The sequence below is a fragment of the Monodon monoceros genome, unplaced genomic scaffold (genome assembly GCF_005190385.1).
Source record: "Monodon monoceros isolate NGI ecotype Baffin Bay Population unplaced genomic scaffold, NGI_Narwhal_1 Super_Scaffold_5, whole genome shotgun sequence".
In the NCBI taxonomy this organism is placed as follows: Eukaryota; Metazoa; Chordata; class Mammalia; order Artiodactyla; family Monodontidae; genus Monodon; species Monodon monoceros.
In genome coordinates, this window is record NW_021703782.1 from 49,966,862 (window position 1) to 49,986,772 (window position 19,911).

At 37.6% G+C, this 19,911-nt stretch overlaps 1 protein-coding gene across 8 annotated transcripts in view; it reads left to right on the plus strand.

Moving 5' to 3' along the window:
• The window catches only part of NFIB (nuclear factor I B), a 230,037-nt gene that overhangs the window by 2,600 nt on the left and 207,526 nt on the right, over positions 1–19,911 (plus strand). For 6 of the 8 annotated variants that reach the window (XR_003790623.1, XM_029201388.1, XM_029201394.1 and 3 more), the window contains exon 2: positions 4,554–5,085. Coding sequence is in view for 7 of the 8 variants with exons in the window: in XM_029201388.1 (XP_029057221.1) it covers positions 4,554–5,085 (532 nt within the window). In the remaining variant the exon portion in view is untranslated. Of the gene's footprint in view, positions 1–3,978; positions 4,172–4,553; positions 5,086–19,911 lie in introns of those variants that run through there. The other 2 variants (XM_029201390.1, XM_029201395.1) reach the window with 1 other exon arrangement.

Here is a 19,911-nt window from a genome sequence, read left to right on the forward strand (position 1 = left end):
GCTGTGAATAATGGCCAATAAATATGATGATGAAACTGTTTCAGGTATAACGAATTGCCTTCAGCTGCAAAAGTTACCTTTCATATTACCCATCAGCAGGATTTTTTTCCCTCTTTCTGGTAAACCACATCCCTTTGACATTATTTTTACGTTATTGAAGCATAGTTCAAATAAAACAAATTGAGGTAAGGTTTTCACTTGCAAAGTGCTGTACCACTTACTCTCATGTAAAGGATTGCTTTTCTATATTAGTTCATATTTCCAGCATCGGCTTTTCAGAAACATTGCTAGCGATTACATTGCATTTTCGGTTTCCTCTAAATATGTATTGAAAAGTCACTAGCTTTATCTAAATTTGTGTAAGTTAAAAATAATATTGTAGCATCGTGACATATGGAATATTACGAGCATATACAGCATAGTCATTCAGCTATCACATTAGTATTCAAGGGTGCATGCTTACCAACACTAATTCATGATGACTGACATTCTCTACTGTTTTAATAATGTAAATCTAAGTTGACATATTGAAACTGTTTTGGGGATTTAAGGTCTAGACTAGAGAAGAAATTTTAGCTTTAGAATTCTCACTTTAATATCTGTGTGACTTTATAGGTAGTGTAAGGTGTTGCAAAAGTAACAGTAACGGTGTTACTTTGATATCAGACCAGTAGTTTAGTTTTGTATTACAAGAGCCTAATAGCTGCAGCAAAACATTTTTTAGGGTATGTAAATACAAAATAGAGAAACATTTTTAATTGATTGGAAACTTTACTAAGTGTTTCAGTTGTCACAAAAGGATATCTAGGTTTTAGAAAGAATTTTCAGAAGGAGCTACAGTTAAAGTTGATATTTATCAAAGTGTTACTCAAAAGTATCAGTACATGGATATAAATCTGTATTTATGTATCAGTATAAATCAGATGTTTAAAGAAAATTAAGAACCATCATGATATGATTTTGTATTTGCTTTTTCTAAAAATAATGTAAATCCTTAATAGTATAACTTTCACTTGGAATGATTGCATTGAATTTTTTTCTTCTTTCACTGTTTCTCAAGTTCTTAAGGTACATTTAAAAAAATGGTTTACTGTTATATAGCAGTGCTCCAAGAACATCTAGTATTTATTCTTCTGCCTCTATATTGGTCTAATTTTCCATCCCTTTCATGGAGACCGCTCTTTCTGTGAAGAAAAAGAAATATTTCCAGTAGAATTAGGACTGTTTACTTTTATATTTGAAATTTGTAACTAGGTTATTTATTTTATCAATTTAGTTCAACTAAAGGAAGTTTAAAAAGAGAAAGAATTGGCATTACTGAATGCCAATGTGTTTTAATAAAAATTCTGAGAGAGCAAGGTGGCATATTACCTTAGCATACAGCCATTAGATCTTAGATCATTTACATGCTTTGCTTTCTTAAAAAGTAATTTTCATAGTTGTTTAAAGTATTATTGTGATAATCTATTAATTAGGACATCTGAATACCTTAATCACTTTTTTTTTGATGAAGACAAATTACTATGCTCCATATTCATATCATTAAAAATCACTAAAAATATATTGTAACAGCATTAGAAAACAGTCATACTTGAGAGATGATATTTTAGTCATGGTAACACAGAAATATATGTGACTTGCTGAAAATCTCTACTTATCACTTTTTTGAGGATATGTCTCCATGTCAGAAGTAAGTGTTTTGCTTGAAAGGAATTCACGTAATAGTAAAGCCCTGAAAGATATTTATAAGGCAACTGTGGACTGAGAAAGTTTGCTACTTCTATTTATCAATAGGAAAAAAGTATGTTTTAAAACATTACTTGGCAGCATGGGCAACAAACTCAAGGCACCCTTAAAAAACATTGTTTTGTGTGCATTTGCTAAGAAATTCCAAATTCAGCCCTCAAATTTGCATTTTGATTGTTTAAATAAGTTACTAAAATTTTGAGATCTGTTACATGATAGATGATTGGAAGCTCAAACAAATTTAATCAAAGTATGTTTGATGTCTTTATAGGAAAATGAAATGTTACTGAACATAGTACTTAAGGATAAAAGTACTTAGAAGTTAACACATTGCTTAATATCTGTTAAAATAATATCGTATTTTTAAAAGTATGGCAAGGGTAAAGTGAGTGAGGCAAAGCTCCTCCCGCCCCCATGTACTCTTTACATCTCAAGTTTTTAGTTCATGAGTATATATGTATGTTTTTTGATCATATCAATAAATCATAGTTAAAGTTAGAATATAGGAAGTGAGTTCCCAAAGCATGTTTGAGTCCACATCTCCTTGAGCAGGGTTTCCTTTTGCATATATTTCTAAGGGGGATAAACAAAGATTTTGTAGTTACAGTGAATGCTGAAAGCATGGCATCAGAAAGTATATGGAGATAGGGAGGTCTTATCATGGGCTGTGGTTGCTGTGAGCAGGGCTGCCTTCCCACACAAAGAACAGATTGTGGTTTAACTCTTTCCATGGCCTAGTTTAATGTGCTCGCATAGTAACTGAATTGTTCAAATCTCTGCTGGAAACTACTGATCGGTTTAATGATTTCCTCTGTGGCATTTGGTTATGCCTCATGCTGTGATGTAATCATTTACATTCTGTATTGTTATAAAATTTTGATTTAGGTTTATTCTGCTCTAGAAACATTTTACAGCAATATGTTAAAACACTTGAAAACTGCATTATTGATTGGATGGGATGTACACCTCTTCCGGATCTGAACTGCAGACTGCGAACATGCTGCAGTCTTTAGCGTTGAAACTTTGAATTTGATCTTAAAAATGAGTTCATAACTCTATGGGAGTTTGGGGGGGTGTCTTCTTTGTTAGAGTGTCATTTGTGATACTTTCATCATTTTTACCTGATGGAATTCATCAGTCTGCTGATTAAACAGAATTTATTCCACATAGTTCAGGGTGACCAGCCCTAAGATGTCAATGTTAACTTGGGATACAAACAGTTAGAGAAAGTTATTTTGTGGTTGAGGTGACAATACAGTGACCAGAAAAGTGGCTGCAGTGGAAGTTCTCATTTGTTTCAGATCTGGCCTTATTGCCCGCATACAGTGTGCACGACTGGATGTTAAGCTCTTTCTCGGAACAGTAAGAGGCCTGAGCTTAGGAGACAGGTTTTACCTATGGCAGGAAGTAATGACATACTGACTGCTTTGGGAAGTAACTTGAAATAACTGGAGGTGCAAATTATCTGCCACTCGTCGCCGCCTCCCTCCCTTATAAAAGGCGTACATGAAACAGGCAGGAAAAACGCAGGAGCCTAAGGTAAACCACTTAATTCACAAGACGGGATCTCTCCACGTGCAGATTCACAAGCCCATGCATATGGGCACCCACAGCCCTGTCCAAGAATTCAGAGGCGTAGCAGATGAATTGTATTGATTCCACAAAAGCAGGGAGTGACCAGCGGTGCACTCCTGGTGTCACCCTGCCACTGCATGCAGAGACACAAAGAATGTAAAGTTGGTGCCAAGTTGCCATTTTTCATTGTTCACCTCAGATTGATTTTTAAGGGGTTTAGAATAATTGCCACACTCATGTGATCGGTTAACAAATTAACTGACTCTGTGGGGCTTCAGACTCTATAGGAAAGCTGCCGGAAGAACATCCGAGTCAATTTTGTTTCAACTTTAGAAACTTTTATTTAAAAATGCAAGAGCGTGTCTGTGGGTTTGTTAGAGAGTAGCAGCGCGCGCGTGCGCGCACGTGTGTGTGTGTGTGTGTGTGTGTGTGTGTGTGTGTGTGTTGGGGGCCAGCGTTGCTGGTAGAGGGAGGGAATGCACTGCTCAAAGTATGGAAACCTTCTGTTCAGGACACTGATACGACAAGCTGTGTCCTTTGCCCACTTTCCCTCACTGTATACCAGTTTCTCTAGTTACCACTCTTGGAATGGTGCTGTTTCAGTGTTGGAATGTTGGACGTTTGATAAGAAAATGGATCAAGTTTAATGGCGCATGCTCTTTGTGCCACCAGCAGCCTCTTGCTGAGAGCATGCTCCAAAAGCGGGAACTGTGTGGCATTACACTGAGCATCTATATGCTTTGTGTTTCTGTGCCACAGAGAAGAGAAATGAACTGTGGCATCGCTCCTGCCTTCTGAACAGCTCTGCTCCGATTAAAAAAAAAAATCTCACTGTGTTCTTTGTAAAATGGTACTGCTTAGTGTTAGTTGGTCAATCAAATATTTAAATATTGAATTAGGTGCCAAGCATCTTGGTCGCTTACGTTTTAAAGAATGTAGGATACATGGTGGGAATGAGGGGGATGGGGCCAGAGTGGAAATACAAATATAAACCTTATTTTCTTTTTTAGGAGGGAGAATCAACCTGTGAGTTTTGGTGGAAAAGGGGCAGCTTGGCATACTTTATTTTCTTCTGGTCCTGCTATTTTGATAATTTTAAATAAGAAAAGAATGTTATTTTTGTGCATAACTCTTGGTACCGAATTGGGAAGGGGTTGTGGTCTGATGTTTTGGAGCCTTTAAAAAACTAAACTGACTGTGTATGTCTTCTTTTTCCTCCTCATCTTCCACAGGATGAATTTCACCCATTCATCGAGGCACTACTTCCACACGTCCGTGCAATTGCCTATACTTGGTTCAACCTGCAGGCTCGGAAACGCAAATACTTTAAAAAGCACGAGAAGCGAATGTCAAAGGATGAAGAAAGAGCAGTCAAAGATGAGCTTCTCAGCGAAAAGCCTGAAATCAAACAGAAGTGGGCATCCAGGCTCCTGGCCAAACTGCGCAAAGATATCCGCCAGGAGTACCGAGAGGACTTTGTGCTCACCGTGACTGGCAAGAAGCACCCGTGCTGTGTCTTATCCAATCCCGACCAGAAGGGTAAGATTAGGAGAATCGACTGCCTGCGACAGGCAGACAAAGTCTGGCGTCTGGATCTAGTCATGGTGATCCTGTTCAAAGGCATCCCCTTGGAAAGTACCGATGGAGAGCGGCTCATGAAATCCCCACATTGCACAAACCCAGCACTTTGTGTCCAGCCACATCATATCACAGTATCAGTTAAGGAGCTTGATTTGTTTTTGGCATACTACGTGCAGGAGCAAGGTAGGAGCAGATTGTTCTTTCTTCTAGCCCGGCACACACTGCCCGCAAACCCCACACAAGGAACACCTGGCTTGGGTTAGATGGTCCTGGAGGCGCCTAGGTCTCGTTCACCTGCTCTGGGGAGAGTGGCATGCCCTCCTCCACTTGCTTGTCCACTGCCATGCGCAAGCTATGGAAATAGACGTGGAGCTTTCCTACCTGGATAGGCATGGATATTTAAAGACCACAAAGAGATGTGTTTTCAAGTGTCTTTGAAATAATACACTTTTTCAAAGACACAGAATAGTCCGAAGTGTTTATTACACTTCACTTTTTGTCCTCGGCTACATTCTTTACATCTAGTCATCTTTTCCCAGTTTGAAAATGTAACTTGATTTATGAATAGTCAAACCGTTCTTTAACACTCTTTGTATTAACCTCCTAACTAACGAGGTAGATCAACTTTTTTCACGGATCTAGTGCTATTGCCTTGAAAAAATAGAATTAACATTTCCTATTACAGAATGCTTAAGGTAGCCAGTATCAGAAAGTATACCTTACGTAGACCTAGATTTATTTAATTTAAATATTTCTATCAACACCTACTTTTGATTGTGTAATATTCGCTGTAGATTAAAGGGATCATAGTTCTTATCTAAATAATTTATGTTATAATATTTTCCCAGAGTGACTTGGGAACACTTATTATTGTTCGTTTACTTGAGTGTAAATTCATAAAACTTACCGAGGAGGGAAGTCGCAGCTCTCCTTACAGAACAAAAACAGAAAGTAGACTGGTTACACTGGCTTAAAATAAATCTCAAAAAGAATGCAGAAACCGCATACCGTACCTATTTTAAAAAATCCTTGATAAAGAGAGTGGTATAAGTGTTGCCTGAATGATTCAAAAATAGGTGATATATTTTGCTGAGTGTTTTCTGGGTTCGTGAAACATGTTTATTATTTTTATTTTTCTTAATATATTTTCTTTAAGGAGGTTTAAAGAAATGCTTCAAATAAATGTATCGGTATATAGATGTCCTTGTATTAGCACAGTCCATAGGAAAACATTTTAAAAAACAACCTACCAAAAGTGGACTGTAGTTTAATCTGCCATAGGTGGTGGGTCATTTGCTAACTTGGCCTGGTGGTAGGGAAAGTGGCCTGCAGATAGCCAGGTGGCAGACAGTTATCTGATATGTGTTATATAAGTGTGGGATTTAGTAAATGGTATGAACTTCATCATCATCCCAAAATATAAAATATCAGAATTACTCTTTTGACTCAGAAATCTAGGTACTTACTATGTGCTTTTTGTCTTTGTATTTCCTTAGTATAGTTTTAGAGATATGCTTACAAGTCATTTAAAAATTTCTAGTTTGATTTTAAATAATAGTGCTTGATATCATACATTTGGAAATATTGGTTTTTTTTTAATGAAAGATTGCATTTACTGTTTCTATACACTGAAAAATTAAAGTCCAAGTAATGATGGTTTGGGGAAAAAAATTTTTTTTTTCCCCGTGTGTCCCAAAATAAAAGCACATTAACACATGGCACTTAATTTGATTGGCAGCTGTCTAGGAGGTGACATTTTAAGGTGGGCTGTATATATGTGTTGAATTGACTGTCAGTGTGTTGTAACTCTGTCGTGAAAGTCAAGGCTGGAAGTAAAGTTTTAGAAAGTGGGTCATGTAACTTTTTAGTGCAGGGAGGGAAGGTTTGCAAGCACTTCACTGCTGCTCGCTTTTTAACTTGCTTGAAGGCTAGTCCTTGAGGTGTGCACGCATGTACATTCACTCCTGGGGCAGGCAGCCAACTCTCTTGGTTGATGAACTGACAATAAAGAACATATCCTTTGGATTTGTGAAGATAGATTGAAGAAAGAAAAATGCATAAATGCCTTCTGCATTGCACCATCGGTCATGATAGTCATAAAGTTGTAAGCAACTCTTGCAGACCACATTTTCAGATAAAACATTGATTTTGTTGTTGTTTTTAGTCTCTCTTTTAAAAACCTTTTATTATTTTACACTGCGCACCTAATTTATATCTTCGGCTACCTGTGAGTGCACCATATCTTCTTAACATCTGTTGGCTGTTTCTTTGAAAAAGTCACATCAGGATGCTTTTGTGTTTTCCTTTTTTCAAAATTTATATCTTTTTCCTTTGGTCAAATGTAGGTTAATTATGTCATTTTGCAGTGCATTTGATTAAAGAAAGAATTTTAAAATATAAGTCTGTAGTCAGTCAGAGGGCTGCACATCTCCCATCGTGACTTTTTATTTCTCCTCTAAGTGCATGAAAACCCACTTAAGTATGTTTTATCAATCAGGTGAAAAAGTATAAAGAAAAACATGAAAGAAAAATCAGAAAAGAAAAATGTAATGTTTGCAACAGAATGAGCAACAGAATTACCTTTCCCCCCTTTTTTCTTTCTCTCCCCACTTCTAAACGACTGGGAGGAAAACATGAGAAAGAACAGAGAGAATGCCAAAGATGGTTGCCACTGGCACCAGGATTGGCATCAGACCCTCTTTGTTTAGCTCAGGATGCCTGTGATTTGTTAGTTGGCATCCGCATTGCAGTGTGGAGTGGTGTTACAATATATTGACAATTTCCAGATCTAGAAATGTCAATAGTCCTCTTGGTTATTTATACAAGATCACAAACTGCATCTCTTCTGGAGGATGACATAAAGACCAACAAATAATAAAGTTCATTGTTGACCAACTTCCTATGCTTTTTCCCTCTTTCTCTTTTGGTTCAACCCACACTTTTTTTTTTTTTTTTCTTTCATGCCTCAGCCTCATCTTTTTTTGAAATGTGGAAAGAGTTACTAGAGCTTTGACACAAGCTCTAGTGCTACATCTGCATCTGATACAGTTTTGGGGAGAATGTATGCATTTTGAAATCAGTTTTGATATATAGTTCATTAGACTTGTGCATCCCATGGCCGCAAGGCAGAATTTCCTTTAAAGCTAAATCTCTTTGTTATTCAGCCTCTTCTGTGCCTAGAGTCTGGTTGACCACAATTTAGTCCATTTTTGTATTGCTCCATGTTTAGGAAAGGGTCATGTTCAATATAGTCATTTATAAAATGATACCAGCCCCCACTTTACCTAAAATATACACATCATGTGGGAGTCCGTGCGTTTAAATCCATAAAATCATTTGACGGTATTGATTCAGAGGGCTGCGCTTCGGCTGTTTCGTTGCTACAAGAACCGCCATTTTGTTTGTGAAGTGCCAGGCGAGGGGGAAAAAAAAGGCAGACACTGTGCTGGATGCCAATAATGGTTGCCAGTGGCACCGAGGTTGGCATCAGACCCTCTTTGTCTAGTTGCTGAATGCCTTTGATTCGTTGGTTGGCATCCGCATTGCAGTGGGCACACTGAAAAGTTTTTGACAATCCCTGAATGAAAGCTGGTTGCTTGTTTGCTGCAGCAAACCTTAGCTGATAGAAAACCCTTCCTTTTATCTATTTTTTTTTTTTTAGGTTTCTTTTTTTTTTTTTCAAAGATGGTGACAGATTAAAGGAAAAAACAGCTCTGAAGTGGCCTCCATTTTCCCCAAGATATTAAAGATGTCCAGGGATTCTTGGGCAGGTGGTACCTATTCCCCATATTGTCTTTGTTACTGCCTTCTTGAAAGCAAAGCAAAACAAAACAAATCAAAAACCAGGCAAGCCTCGCGCAGCACACCTTCCCGGGACAGAAGTACGCTGTAGGATGCTGGGTGTGCTCTGGGAAGGGTATGGAGGGCTAGCTGGCTGCAGTGACATGGAATGCACTTGCCAGGACTGACTGTGGCTTTCAGTCACATCACTGTGTATTTCTTAGGCAATTTTTAGTTCCTTCAGTTTCCACACTTCCAAATTTTACAGTAACCCATTGAGAGGACCTTTCTATTTTTTTTCTAGTTAGTAATGTGTAACAGGGTAAACGTTAAAAAAAAAAAAGAAATGAGAAAACCTTCATGAGGAAACCTAACGTCAGGAAGACCAACCAAAAGGCTGAAATAATTTTGGTTGAAGTTTCCTAGATGGTCTGCATTCATATTGCTTTCTGGTTAACCACCATTATCTCGTTAATTAATAAGAAGGATTAGCAGTGCTACCCAAAAGGCTACACAGAAGGAAGTCTGGCCTGTGGAGGCGTTGAGTGGCCACACTGTGTCCTGTCTGAAGAGTGGCGTGGGGTAGGGGGCTGGGCTTCCTCTGAGGCAGGAAAGGGTTTTGAAGAAAGAGATGGGTCACAACACACTAAGATGTTTCAGGATCTCAAGAGAGAGTAACTGTTGTCATGAATTTAACAGATTCGAGTTTCAACTCAGCCTGACTGATTTTTGGACTGTGTTTTGCACTCTTATTAAACATGTTTTGGAGTGCTAAAGAGGCCTGGAACCTCGTGACTCTCATGAGAGAGGAATTTCCCTTTTAGCCTTGTGGAATCCTTAAAATTGTGGATGGCAACTTCTGTTGTTTTATTGGTAACTGATATGATGATCAAAGTGCATTTCGACATTGTGAAGAACGTGACTTGTTTACAGGGGAAGTTGTAATCATTATTATTGTTTTTGAAACAGAATCCTTCCTGGTTGTCACATCTCATTAGGGAGGAAGCAAATGCTAAGAATTGTTTTCCTCCCTCAGTTACTGACTTTAAGAATCCTTTTGGGTAACAATTATTATTTTTTTTTATGAAAAGCTTAAGTAGATCATTGTTTGCAAGTTGACAGCATATTTTAACCTTTTAATAAATTTCACTTCATTTGCAGATATTTCCCATTATGGGGAAAAGGAAGCTTTCATAATCTGTTAAAACGGATTGGTGGGCTTAAATTGTGAAATGCTCAGAAAGCATGACAGTTGTATGCATGTTTGATTTAGGGGAACACCGTTAAGTTTTCCCATCTAGCGTCCTGTCCTTGACTGAACTTATGAACTCTAGTGCACACTTGTTTGCATTCTGGCTCTCGCACAATTCAGCAGATAAAGAAGGGCTCTTACTGGCCTGTCTTGCTCCTAGGCTTAATGAGACCTTTGTGGGAACATATATTGTAATATGAGATACGTAGCAATTTTCTCACTGATAAGAAGAAAACACAGGCCAGAAGTTTGCCCTCTCTGCCATGATGTTCCTGCCCTGATAGCTTTGCTGGACAATTCAAGAGTTAAACTCTGAGGCCCCAGTTGCCAGCTGGGAAAGCTTGGCATCTGTGTTCTGATATGGCAAACCAAGCTCTTGAATTGCTCTTAATATGATCTCACTTTTCAAAAGGGAAGGGGAGAGAGGGAGAGAGAGGTATATCATTTGTTATATCAATTATGATTTTCAAATATTTAAAAAGTATATAATGATCCACTTTTTGGAGGCAGCAAAGGTTGGTAAAATGTCCTGCTGACAGCATTGGGTGTCACTCTCTGCATTATACCCTCTCACCGTATACGCTGCAGTACACATTTTGTAATGAAAAATATTCATCTAGATTACACGTTTGGATTTGCAAATTTAGTGCACTATGCCTCTTGTGTGGGAAAATAACTCCATATGCAAAAGGACCAAAATGATGTTCATTATTCAGGAATCATGGTAATTTGGGGGAACAGTGCAATGACAGGAGATGATGCTTAGGTCTCCCAAGGGGTGCTCCCTGACAGATACAGGGTGTGTGCCTGCAGACTCAGCTGGGCAGGAGCCATTGAGGAGGCCTGTTGTCACTGCTTTAATTCTTTAAAGTTTCTGTGTTCTAAAGTGGTACCTAAGAGGTATATCCACACATAGCTGTACTATAGATTTCGTAGGATTTTTTATTTACTTACTTGTTTTCCCCTAAATTTGGAATTTACAAGGAAACTGCCAAAATGAAGTTAAAGTTTTAATCCTCCATTAACTTTTTTTTTAAATTAATTAATTTATTTAATTTTGGCTGTGTTGGGTCTTCAAAGCCGCACGCGGGCTTTCTCTAGTTGCGGCCAGGGGGGGCTACTCTTCATTGTGGTGTGTGGGCTTCTCATTGTGGCGGCTTCTCTTGTTGCAGACCATGGGCTCTAGGCGTGCGGGCTTGCTTCAGTAGTTGTGGCTCGCGGGCTCTAGAGCACAGGCTCAGTAGTTGTGGCGCACGGGCTTAGTTGCTCCACGGCATGTGGGATCTTCCCGGACCAAGGCTCGAACTCGTGTCCCCTGCATTGGCAGGCGGATTCTTAACCACTGTGCCACCAGGGAAGCCCCCTCCATTAACTTTTTACTCTTAAGTTTGGCACTCTAATTTGGAACAACAATCCAACATATCTGATGAGTAAAGTCTGTCTCATAAACTTTCATTCTGCTTGACTGAACTGAGAAACTAGACCAGTGGGCTTAAAAAAACTGTTTTGTGACACTTTTACCCCTGCCATCCCTGCCAACCAGTTGGAATTTCAGCACCTGAAGAGGGAGGGACCCAGTGGGAGGCTGCGCCAGAATTCTCTGGAATTCATAAAAGTTGAGATGAATAGGTTTTCACGTCTGTCATCCCAGTGGCTTGCATGATAACTGACTTTATAATCAAAAGAATCATTATTGCTTTGTTGGAAGGTCAAGGTTTCAGAGAGTGGAAGTAGCCTAAGGGGCGCTCATTAAAATAGGGAATTATTAAATATCTGAAAAAGATGGGCGAAGGCAAGGGTGATCCCTGGCTCTGAAACTAGTTTTAGGTGGAAGTGTCTCTGCAGTTTGTGAAAAGGTAGCATTTCCTAGTTTGAAGTTGAGGAGAGTTGAACTTGTGACGCTTGAGGAGTTTGTCCATGTATGCGCTGTGACAGAGCAAGTGATCAGCCAACGTTATGTTCAAAGCAGTTTTACAACCTTTTTTCCCTCCATCCTTGTGGCAGAGGAATAATTTTAGAAATCTCAAGGACTAGCGGTTATGTGATGGGAAACAGGAGTTATTACAGCAGCATGCCTCAGCGCCAAGCATAGCAAGAGGGGAGCTTCCTCTTCAAGCTCACTTTTCTGTGGCAGCGTGGTATGTCGTCTCATCTTAAAATACATTCTTGGGTTCTCGAACTCTAATTATGTGATGTGGTTAATTTCACTGAATTCCATTGTTGGGATTTGGCATAGAGAAAAAATCACCGAACTGCAGAGAACTTGCGAACTTCAAGTGCGTGCTGCGGAGGAGGGAGTCTGCGGGATTAGTTTGTATTAGACTGGATGGTATAGGATGTGAGGCTAATGGGACTTGAATGCTTGGGCTTTTGGGTTGTTATATTATTCAGAAAATTGGAAGAAATGGTCACCAATTAACCAATGAGGTGGAAAGACCTTGAGGCTGAATTGAAGGCCACACATACAAGAAAAAAATACCCTCAAAATTACATCAAGCAATGTTCTAAGAGGGGAATGCAAACTCTTCTTGTGCATAAATATATTGTTTATAATAAAACACTTAGATACACATATTCTCTCTGTTTATGATGATAGTTTAAACAGGACAGCACTGATGAATCACAGACAAATTAAAGAACTCTGAATAAGAACTATATAATTGAAAATATGGGGTGATGGATGAAGTAATTTTACTAGCTGAGAGTTGCCTGGAGGTTGTTTATTTTCAGAATCCCATTTTAAGGCAGCTCAGAGCATGTAGTAAGTTATGGATGAAGCACAAATCAGTTGAAAATGGGATTTGTTTAAACAAGCGCAAAAAAGGAAAATAAGAATTGCTTTTGAGAAAAAATTCTTTAAATATATTGCAGTTTTAAAATTCTGGCTAGCGTCAACTCCATGTCTCAAAATAGAAACTTTAATAAATAGTATTGAGTTGAATTGTAAAATACATGTATCTCCCACAAAACTACACAAAAGCATTTAACAAGCACCAGTTCATAATTGTGACACTAATACATATTCTGATGCAGCGTGAAGCTGAGGATTTTTTTTAAAACTTCATTTTTCAAAACTCACATTGAAAAATATACATGGAGAAATGTATTGCTGTTAACAGGGAATGGTAGAGCTTAGGACAAAAATATGATCATAAGCACAGATGTTAAGATAGTTATTTGAAATAGGGTGTATTTTGTAATTCGTGTGAGTAGGGGATTACATTTGTGCCCATGTTAATAACCCGAATATGTCAATATGAAGTCTATACCCCTCTATTAGTGAATTCTGAAGTGTGAAAAATGTTCCTGCTTAGGACAACTTGTATTTTATTATTCTGACATCTGCAGTTTCTGGATGGATTACCTTAAATTTGCTATGCTATGTTAAAAGCCTTGTTTTATGAGGTTGGTCTCAGCTTCTGGCCTTAGTGTCAGGAACCCTGCTACGTGATGCAACTTGCCTTGTTAGGTTTAATTGACCAAAGCTGATGTGTTAAAACAATTCATTTGTGTTGTAACTTATGCCCTGGCTAACTTGCTACCTGAATCCTTTGACCTTGACTTGTCTGGGTCATGAAATGGCTGCAAGCTGTTTGACCTTTCTATTGTGTAGTAATGTCACTGTTTCCTCTTATTCTTTTATGGTAATAGCTGACAAAAAGCCCCAGCCCTGACTTTACACCCCAGTGGATTCCAGGCGTCCCTTCGCAGTAGTGATGTCTTCTGTTTGACATGGTCTAGCCGTAGAAGTGACTTTCTTTTGTTTGCTGACAGTGATGGGGACAAATTTGCAGCTCTCCTTGCTCCAGGAGGTGGGGGGTAGTATTCTGGCATTTAGAGGGATTTGGATTTCTTCTGCTTAGATTTTCAGTTTCCGTGTTTTATGATTATTCATATCACCATTTCCTTTTCCCCTCTCTTCTGAGGTTGGCTTTTCAGCTTTTTATATTTATGATTTCCTTAATAATTGCTTTTCAACATTTTCGGCTGTTACAATAAAAATATTTTATTGTCACTATATAGGGTAAAACTGGTAAATTTAGTTATGCTTTGGATTAGCAATGCGTAAGTCCTAAAATGACTGACTTATAAACTTCACCTCTTAAACTTGTCTGGTATTGGAAAAAGCTGTATACTAAACATGTAGGATTAAAACAAAATTTTTAAGAAATGAGAGTCATGTTGTAACTTTACATAGTCCATCTTATAGTTTTAGGGGAAACCTATTCTTGCGACTTCGATAGCTAAATTTCAAAGCATAGTGAACCATTGGTAAATCTGAAGCTTTTACTTCTTTGGGGACATTTGCCAGCGTGTGAAATTCAATGCTTATTTTAACAAATATAAAAATTGTTTTTTCCCTTCTTTATGAAACCCTCCTATGCAAAAATAGAGAATTTTACCTCTGTTCTCTTCCGAAGCAGTGAAATAATTTTATTTTTAAAATATTGGAAATGCCTTCTAAAATGTTAAAACACAGATATTTTTATCCTACCAAATTTTTCTTTGCCAAATATGACATTGTAGTTCATGATTTTTCCTATATTTGCCAGATTAAATATTTAAAATCCAAGCTGTTACATTTTATTTTTAAATTATTAGAGGGAAAAAAGGAAGTTTAAGTTAGAATGCGCATTTCCTTACTTGTATGTCCCATACTGTTTATCCATGTGTGGGGATACACTGACAGATGAGAGACAATGTGGTCCAGGCACAAGAACCTTGGAAGAAAACATGCAATTTTTCTATTCCATTTAAAAAATATCTGAAATGGCAGGTGAGAGAGTTTTTCTTTTTCTTTCTTTCTTTTTTTTTTCTTTTTGGTTGTTGCTGTTTTAAACTATTTTTCCCCCAGGAATGTTCACAAGATCAAGGAATTTAAATGCTTTTCAGCATTAATTGTGTTGATAATCCAGCATCCTGCGGATCCAAGGAAGAAAGGTAAATGAAACGTCTGATTTTGGTCAATAGCCTCAGCGTCTCTCTCCTGCCCATAAAATCCAATCTAGACTTGAAAACACCTCTCATGCCTTTCTGCTCACTCATTGGTGTTTTCAGTGGTGGAGTCCACCAAGAATCGAGTTTGGATGTGGTTAGTGGGCTAATGGGTCATATGCAGTGGGACTGTGATACAAGAACAGCGGCCAGCCCCCAAGGATTTAAAAAATGTCTGTGATTTCTTCCAGAAGTCTGCCTCAGTTCCTCCACCGAAATGATGTAAAACAAATCGCAGCTGCTGAGTTAAAGAGCCTAAGTTCCTGCATCATGTGTAACTGATGTGTGTGTGTGTGTGTGTGTGTTGCAGAGTTGAAAAGAAGTGAAGGTAGAGAAAAAAAGAGAGAAGTAGGGCCTAGATCTTTCAGGAATGACTTAAGAAGGATGGTTCATTCATAGATTGAGGAGTAAATAACATACCATTTAAAATATTCTGTCAGCTTTGGATTTTGGATTCTTTCACAGTTGAGCACATCTCCCTTCTTCCTGCCTTTTAGTTTTTGTAGAACATAGAAAAATAAGTGCATGAATGTGACATGTCTTCGTAGTCTTGCTTCTTCTCTTTATCAATTTTGTGACCTTGGCTACGTCACTTAAGCTCCACGTGCTTTAGTTTTCTGTCTTGTAAAATGAGGATTAGAATGCCCGCTTCGCAGGGCTGTTTTAGGATTACATGAAATAATTCATGTAAGTAAAAGCAATGATGTTATTAATAAGAGTGATTATTGCTCTTTATGAAGGAACATGGCATGGTATAGACATCCAGAGGAGATGCCCAATAGTGAAGAGAATGAGTGATTAGGTGTTGCAGCAAGAGGTCATCAATTAGTTTATGTGTATCTCAGGTGATAAGACCCTCCAAAGAGAAAATGAAAAGTCCCGATCACAGTGATGTGTATAGATATTTCCTAGTAGGAACATGTTCCTAGTTGTGTATGGTTTTTATATCAACTTAAAGTAGAATTACTGTACAGTTTTAGCAGTCCTCTATATCAGACTTATCAGAGAGTTAATTTCTTGATCAATCTAGGAGTCCCTGAAAGGAAGGAGTAAAATAATTTTATTAGTTGGCTCTTTGAGTAAATAACTTTGTGTTAAGTGAAGGGTGTAGTAGGAAGTACTTGTAATTCATTGTACTCCAGTGAAAACATAGGACTTTTAGTTATAAAAACATGAAATTGCCAACATTTGGGAGAGCTACACTTATGTTTTAGATTTGGTTGGACAGAAGTGGTGATGTTGTGGACTGGATTGTTCTAGAGGAGCAGGCTGCTGGTTTTTAGACTCGAGTCTGAAAGTGTCTTATTTAAAAATGATCCCTAGTTGGGTCAAAACTCAAAATGTTTCATTAGTTACGTGAATTGTTTTCACTTTATTGCCACTGGACTCTTCCTCTTTAAGTCAGTCTTTCCCACTTGTCCTTTTTTATGGTGTTAAGAAAATTAATTAAATAATCTTTAGAGGAAAAAAGTTAATATTTCTTACTTAAAGTGATGTCACTTTTTCTAAGAACAATTGAAAGCCAAATGGGAAGTGGTTAAAACATCTTCTTCTTCTTCCCAAATTAGATTTAGGATTAGCGCTTGAGTTTTGTGGCTCTGGTTGGTTGGATCCGGTGGTCCTGAAGCCTCTCTTGTGGGCCAGATTTTCCTTGGGGAACCAGTCATGGTGCTTCTTGCCCATGGGCGGTGGGTGGGTTGCTCCTCTCACTTACTTTGTACAGCAGATTTGCAAAGTGGACAGGTTAGCCCATACCCACAGTCTGTACTAGGGAAATATCTTAAATCACACGTCACACTGATGCAGTGCAAAAAAATTTCATATTCTTCTATGCAGCATTTTAATTATAATTATACTTAGGGTTTCTGGCCAGGAGTTAATAGGAAAAGTTATCTCACTGTTTGTCTGTTAAAGGGTAACTAGGGTGTGCAGAAAGTAGAATCAGAACATTGATTAGCTTGCTCTGATTATGGCACATAATTTTTAATAATCTGTGTCATGTCTTTTCTTTTTGAGAACATACCTGATGTTGCTATTCTGTTCAAAATCAAGAAGCATGTATTTTATTTAGTACATAAAAAAGTACATCCAGAATTTTTTGACATGTGTAAACTGGATTGCTGTTGATGGCAGAAGGATTTAGTATTTTGTCCTTCTAATACATTTGAAAAGCTTTGTTTGCACTTAGGATTTAAAGTTGATATTGACCTGAAATGGTCAGTGTGCACTGACCATGTATGCAAATCGATGCATACATGATTCTTAAATACTGGTTGCCTTTCTTAGCCTCCTGGTGAAGCTAACATATTTCTTTAAATTTCCTGATGGTAAAGCATTAATATTTTTGGTTAAGACTTACAGTTATCATGTAACAGTATCTGTTCTATTTACAGTCTCCAAATAAGGGAAAAGCTGCTTATAGTAATATGAGGATCACTGGTCTTACAATAATTAAATAGACTTGTTATACTACATTAATCCCTTTTGGAACATTTGGAATGACTTCCTAGTACTAACAACACAGTATTAGGGCCTACAATTAATCTGCTTTTTGTATCCAACATTTGTATAATATAAAACGTGTATAGAGAAACATATTTCAGGTTTAAGATGAGTTCATAGGAGGACAAAATGAAATTATATTGGACTATTAAGGAAAATGAATATGATTCTAAGTACTGATAAAATATGGAATTCATTTCGAGTTAGCATAGGTAGACAAATTGTTTTTCATAAGTTTTTGTTTTTTTGGTGAAGACCTTTTTTTGGGCTCTCAGAATAACTTTTTGGGACTTCCCTGGCGGTCCAGTGGTTAAGACTTCGCCTTCCATCGCAGGGGTTGTGGGTTTGATTCCTGGTCGGGGATTCCACATGCCTCATGGCCAAAAAACCAAAACATAAAACAGAAGCAATATTGTTATAAATGCAATAAAGACTTTAAAAATGGTCCACTTAAAAAGAAAAATCTCAAAAAAAAAAAAAGAATCACTTTCTGCCTAAGGTCCACGATTTGCACATGACACACCAGATAAATGCAGTATGAAATGGAAGCATTTGTTCAATCTAATATCCAGGAGGTGTGTTAACACCTTGTGAGCTGGTGTTTCTTGCTTGGTCCCTGCATTGATAAAGCTATTTATTAATCCTGGAGAAAATGAAGCAGACCCAATTTCAAAGTCTGGTCCAATCTTGTTCTGTGTTTCATGGAAATGGTTTAAGTTAAGGACAGACTGGGCATTCATTATTCAAACAGAATTATTACAGATTTGTTAGAGTTCTGAGTTAGGATTGTGTTTACATCTTCTGTTGTGGAAGCCCCATGAGGCATAATTTCCTCCTCTATGTGGGTTCTTTTATTTTTGTTGAGTTTTTCACACCCGGGGATGTGAATTCAACCTTGGGTATTCCAGTTACAGGGAAAAATTTTTGTGAAGGATGTTGTATTAGTTCATTTCTGGGGCAGATTGCATGCATATGTACAGAGTACCATGGAAGTGCTGGGATTATTGAGCGGTTTGCAGCCATTTCAGAGCATGTGCCTGGGACCAGCTAACACATTGTCAGGGAAAACATGATGTAGCAACAATATTAGATCATGCAAATGAGACTACTGAATAGTAATAGTTATGGGCAATATTTTGGAAAACACTGATTAGTGACAGTTTTATTACAGCAAATGTATGTATCAAGTCCCCAGATTTCATTGTAATGCACTGAAAACAGATGTCAAAGTGTCCCAAACAGAATTTCATGGTTAATCTACATATTGCATGGAAAGTACAAACAAACCATTTAGAATTCTGTTATTTAATCCTTTTAGAAGGAATGAAAATATACAATTTAGATTTACTCCATTCTTTCTTTTAATTTCAGTTTTTGTTTCCTAGGGGCTGATGATAAATTATTATTTTTTTCTTTGCTATTTTCTTAAGATGCATATGGGAGAAGACATATCTGCATATGGACATGGTTTTACTTAACATACTTTGAACTGTAAGTTTCTGAACATAAGGTCTTTGCATTAAAAAAAAAAAAAAAGGCTCTAAATTATTTAGTGACCTGGTAATGGAATTAACCTTCTTCTATTCCTTTGTTTACTGATGTAGAGTTTCACTCTATGCCACATAGTGACTGAAGCAGCGTGCTGAAGCAGAAGGGAGGAAAATTGGTAGCCCTCCCTCCTGCAAGTACCTGGGAGACTTGGGGCCTCTCAGTGACTCAGTTTCTTTATCTGTCAAATGACAGAGTTGGCCAGAAGACTTCCACTCTCCCTCTTAGCTCCAGCATCTTAGGAATTTGGCTTCTGGTTACCCTGGCAGGGGGAAGATCCCCTTCACATTAAGCAATATTTAATGAAGTTTAGCATACTCTTGTTAAATCTGGAATTTTAATACATTTTATTTATTAAAGAGAAATAGAAAATGTGTAACCTGACTCTTGAGTAACACTTTCATGTTGCTCAATTCAAAGTCCAGTAGTCAAATCATTTGGTTCAATCTAGATAAAAAGCTTGCTTTTTAAAGAAAGAGGTCTTTAACTCATAGATTTTTAGAGCTGGAAGAATCCCTAGAGACCTTCTCACTTTACAGCTGTGGGTACTGAGTCTAAGAGAGGCCCAAAGCCACTTTGGTTGTTTGCATTAGTTTTACTGCTACATGGGCATAAATAAGCATAAATAATTAAAAGTGTTATTTTGTGAACATAGCAGCAAGTTTTTTTAGGTACAAAGAGAAAAATTGTGATTAAAAGATATGTGTTATCATTTGTAATTTATTGAAACCAATTGATTCAAGAGTTCAGTTTTTTTCTTTTATAGCTTTTCATAGGATATATTCTATCGAAGTCACCCTATAGCTATGGTCTTCATGAGGATGACTATCTTTATCTTTTTCAGTGGGTGAAAAAAACTGTTTAAGTTATGGTCAACTAATATGGATTTGATCGTAGTTGGAAAACAGAAAGGATCCATTAAAAATGTACTG